We start from the raw sequence: 5000 nt of genomic DNA on the forward strand, positions 1-5000 counted from the left end.
TTGGGTATGGGTAAACGTTTAAGTTGGATGAAGAAACGTTTTTTTAGTTGGATGAGGAAACGTTTTTTTTTTTTTTTTGAATGGGTAAACGTTTAAGTTGGATGAAGAAACGTTTTTTTGGGGTATGGGTAAACGTTTAAGTTGGATGAAGAAACGTTTTTTTTTTAGTTGGATGAGGAAACGTTTTTTTTGGGGGTATGGGTAAACGTTTAAGTTGGATGATGAAACGTTTTTTTTTTTGGTATGGGTAAACGTTTAAGTTGAAGAAACGTTTTTTTTTGGTATGGGTAAACGTTTAAGTTGGATGATGAAACGTCTGGTAGGGGTGAAGAAACGTTTTTTTGGTATGGGTAAACGTTTAAGTTGGATGAAGAAATGTTTTTTTGGGGGGGTATGGGTAAACGTTTAAGTTGAAGAAACGTTTCTTTGGGGGGGGGGGGTATGGGTAAACGTTTGTTGGATGAAGAAACGTTTTTTTTTGCATGGGTAAACGTTTAAGTTGGATGAAGAAACGTTTTTTTTTTTTGGTATGGGTAAACGTTTAGGTTGGATGAAGAAACGTCTGGTAGGGATGAATAAACGTTTTTTTTATGAGTAAGTGTTTAAGATGGATGAGGAAACGTTTGGTAGGGATGAATAAACGTGTTTTTTTTTGGTATGGGTAAACGTTTAAGTTGGGTGAGGAAACGTTTGGTAGGGATGAATAAACGTTTTTTTTTGGTATGGGTAAACGTTCAAGTTGGATGAGGAAACGTTTAATGTGGGTAAGTAAACGTTTGGTAGGAATGAATAAACGTTTAAAGTGGATAAGTAAACGTTTAATGTGAATGAGTAAAAGTCTAATACTGATGAGTAAACGTTTAATTAGGATGGATAAACGTTTGGATTGACAGATCGTAAAAAACGTTAAAAAGGGATGAACAAACGTTTACTGTTGATGAATGAACGTTTCGTATGGATGAATAAACACTGAACGTGGACGAACAAAGGTTTAATATGGATGGATAAACGTTCGATGCTGATGAAAAAACGTTTGCATGAATGAATAAACGTTTGGGTTGATGAATAAATAAATAATAAATGAATGACGAATGAGAGGTTATTAAAATGTGAATGATTATGTAAGTTGAACGTTTGATATGGATGTAGAAACGTTTGGGTCGGTGAATTAATCTATAAAGAAACGTTTAACTATATGATTCTATATATACAAGAAGCTAAAAAAAAAAACAAAAAAAAAAAACGTTTGGTATGGACGAATAAACGTTTGTACTGAGTTGAGATGAATGAATGTGAGTATATTTATGTAAATGGATGTATGTAGAGGTCGAAAGATAAGTAAATATGGAGGAATATGTGGCTGGATAAACGTTTAGAATAATGACTGAACATATATAAATAGACACAAATAATGACGTATATATATGAATAAATAAGTATACATAAATAAACATGCAGAGGTATAAATGGTTATACAAACGCATAGATATAAAATATAGGAATAAAGGAAGATGAATAACTGTATAAACACGTGAATAAACACATGAGAAAGTAAACATCTTAATATATGAACAATAACACGGCCAACCAAATCGTAAATAGAAAGAAAGAAAAAAATATATCGTTTAAAAATATTGAGAAAAAACAGACGATAGCATTTAACAAATAAATAAGTATATACAACCCTGATATTATCATTATCATCATCATTATCATCATCATTTATTACTATAATTAGATAAATATGTATATACAACATAGGTATCTTTATCATTATCATTATCTATTACTATGATTATCATTATTATTATTATGATTATCATCATCATTTATTACTATAATTAGATAAATAAGTATATACAACATAGGTATCTTTATCATTATCATTATCTATTACTATGATTATCATTATTATTCTTATTATCATTATTATTTTGGGAGGGCGTGTATAAATAGATATAGTGAGTGAAAAGGTTTATAGTGATGATTCTGATGGTGTAAATTGTTAATAAATGCAATAGAAGTGAAGAGGCATACAGTGCTTATTGTTTGTGGTTAATAAGGATGGTCAACGTACAAATTGGTTGTTAGTGTGATCATAAGTGTGCTCGTTAAGTTAGCGTGATAATTAGGGTGAAAATAGCCTTTAAACCTTTCAGTGAATTATGATGCTGTAGAAAAATAAGAATAAATAAGAAAAGTGAAAATAAACACATAAAAAGCGTTTTTAAACCAGTCTTACAGAAGTGATGGTGATAGTAATAATTATGATGAAATTGGGGATAATGTAGACAAACAAACAAACAAAAAAACTAAATTACCGATGGATATATTCCAAGCAACAATAATAATAATACTTGTTAGCATCACCACCACCATTACTACCATCACCACCATCATACTATCATAGTAAGCCAATAAATAGATGAATAAATAAATAATTAGAAAAAAAACACCAAAACCTCAAATTCAAAAGCAAAACAGATCACAAATTACCGTTTGATTAATCAGGTTAGTCATGCAGAGGACAGGTTCGCCTACGCCACGTAACTCAGATTAACATAGCCTTCTAAATGGTCATGCAACCCGTTAGTTCCGCCATGCACGACCTCCGGAACCCCCCTTTTGGCATGCACTTCGGTCTCGCTAATCTTTTCGTCTTCGCTAATGGGTTGTTTGACTTCGCTAATGGGTTGCTTGTCTTCGCTAATGGGTTGTTTGTCTTCGGTAATGAGTTTGTCTTCGCTAATGGGTTGTTTGTCTTCGCTAATGGGTTTGTCTTCGCTAATGGGTTGTTTGACTTCGTTAATGGGTTTGTCTTCGCTAATAGCTCTGTCTTCGCTAATGAGTTTGTCTTCGCTAATGGGTTGTTTGACTTCGTTAATGTGTTTGTCTTCGCTAATAGCCCCTACTTCGCTAATGGGTTGTCTGACTTCGCTAACGCGTTCGTCTTCCCTAATAGCTCTGTCTTCAGTGTCTTCTTTATCGGCCTTGTTCTCATGCAGCGACGGGTAGAGGTCGGGTACCCAGGGCGCCCACGAGGCGTGTCTGTCGTAGATGCCGCGACTGACTTCCCGCAGGAGGTCGCTGGAGACGTGGGCGTCCTTGGGGCGCAGGGAGACCTCCGTCCGGCCGACGTCGCTGAGGTTGGACTCCGTGGACGAGGGCGAAGGGGGGGCGGTGGAGAGGTCCCTGGTCTCGCCGCTGCTCGCGTCCGAGGGGGAGGTCGCGTCCGAGGTCGAGTGCGAGGACGTCGTGGAGTGTCTGTGGGTCTTGGCTGGGCGGGCGGCTTCTGCGGGTTCTCCTGTGGGCGCGGTGGGCGTCTCCGCCCGGCTGGGTCTCCGAGGGGCTGGCTCTTGGGTGGCGGCGGGCGGCGGGGCGCGGGGGGCGTCGACCTCGATCTCCCCGTCGTCACCGTCGCTCGAATCTCTTCCGTTCTCCTCCTTCCCTCGCTTCCTAGATTCCTTCGGGCTGTGCGACCTCGACGACGAAGGGGTTTCGGCGCTCGAGGAGGCTTCCACCTTCAGGAGGTGGTCGAGGAAGGCCTTGGAGTTGCACTCGAGGTCCTGGCACTCGTCCCGGCTGATCTTGCGCCCCCCGAACTCCGAGTGGAGGAAGGAGATCCTCTGGGTGTTCCTGAAGGAGCTCCGGGTAGTCCTGACGGAGGTGGTCTGGGTGCCCCTCCAGGCCTGGCACGCGGGGCAGCGGGTCCCGCCCCTCAGGACGCGGCTGGACCTGGCGGAGTCGAGCGCCCGCGAGCCGTCCAGCGACACCATCTCCACGCTGCGGGCGTCGGGCGTCCCGGAGCCCAGGAGCCGAAAGCGGAAGGGCTGCTTTGTGCGAAGGCAAAGGTCATCATGCAAGGACCGCGGGCGAGGGCGGCCGAGGTCATGCTGGGGCGGCGTCACCCTGGCGCTGCCCCCGAGCGAGCCCTGAGACATGCAACTACTGCACCTTGATGAGGCAAACCTGCGACCCGCCGACCCTTTGGGCAACTCTGCAACAGAAGAGCGGCAACATGCTTATCATGCGGGCGGCGAGAGGGGGAGGAAGGGGAGGGAGGGGGGGGGCGGGGTCACAACGCTAAGGGAGAGAAGGGGTCACGATTCTGAAGGGAAAAAGGGGTCACAACGCTAGGGGAGAGAAGGGGTCACGATTCTGAAGGAAAAGGGGGTCACGATTCTGAGGGAAAAAAGGGGTTCACAACACTAAGGACAGGAAAGGGTTAACAACTCTATGGGGGGAAAGGTTTCACAACTCTAAGGGAAAGGAAGGTGTACATCCAAGGGGAGGAAGGGAGGGTCCACAACTCTAGGGGGAAGAGAGATTCACAACCCTAAGGGGGAAAGGTTCTACAACTCTAAGGGAGACAAAGATTCACAACACCAAAGGAAAATGTTATTTCTCAGAGACAAAAATTAGTACAACTTACATTATACTTGCTTGGTAAGTCTTTAGTGACAATTAGCATTAATCAATATTGTTCTCTAATACTACAAGCAACAATCTACAAAAACAAATACTACTGCCCAATATTATTAGCATTATTACTAAAGTTACCCCCCCCAAAAAAAAAAATTACTTTCGCTACAAAAATTACTTATCTTAGAATCATCAAGCATTAGTTGTAGAAAATGAGTGTTATTTGTTCTTAGCCCTTCAATGTGTCGGTGAATGAAAAAGAACAGGGAGAACAATATAAACAGTAGAAGCACATATAAAGAACAATTATTATCTAATATTTTACTACTTTGATGTGCCACGCGTATCTGAACAACAACAACAACAACAATAATAATAATAATAATAATAATAAACAGGAACAAAGTAGACAGTAAAAATTCACAGAAAAAAAAAAAATCTAATCATCTTTTACCAATTCGATGTGTCACGCATATCCGGTGAATAACAATGATTATATCAATGAAACAGGAACAATATAAAACAGCAAAAAAGTCCACAGCAAGAACAATTATCATCTACTTTTCCATCTCCTTTTT

At 41.1% G+C, this 5000-nt stretch overlaps 1 protein-coding gene across 1 annotated transcript in view; it reads right to left on the bottom strand.

The window, feature by feature from the left end:
• The window catches only part of LOC138860304 (neurofilament heavy polypeptide-like), a 6721-nt gene extending 2758 nt beyond the window's left edge, over nucleotides 1–3963 (bottom strand). The window contains exons 1-2 of the mRNA XM_070117550.1: nucleotides 2760–3963; nucleotides 2497–2657 (exon numbers count right to left, since the gene is read on the bottom strand). Coding sequence (XP_069973651.1) covers nucleotides 2538–2657; nucleotides 2760–3941 — 1302 coding nt within the window. The 5' untranslated portion in view covers nucleotides 3942–3963 and the 3' untranslated portion in view covers nucleotides 2497–2537. The remainder of the gene's footprint in view (nucleotides 1–2496; nucleotides 2658–2759) is intronic.
• Between the last annotated feature and the right edge of the window lie 1037 nt (nucleotides 3964–5000).

The sequence above is a fragment of the Penaeus vannamei genome, chromosome 40 (genome assembly GCF_042767895.1).
Source record: "Penaeus vannamei isolate JL-2024 chromosome 40, ASM4276789v1, whole genome shotgun sequence".
NCBI lineage: Eukaryota > Metazoa > Arthropoda > Malacostraca > Decapoda > Penaeidae > Penaeus > Penaeus vannamei.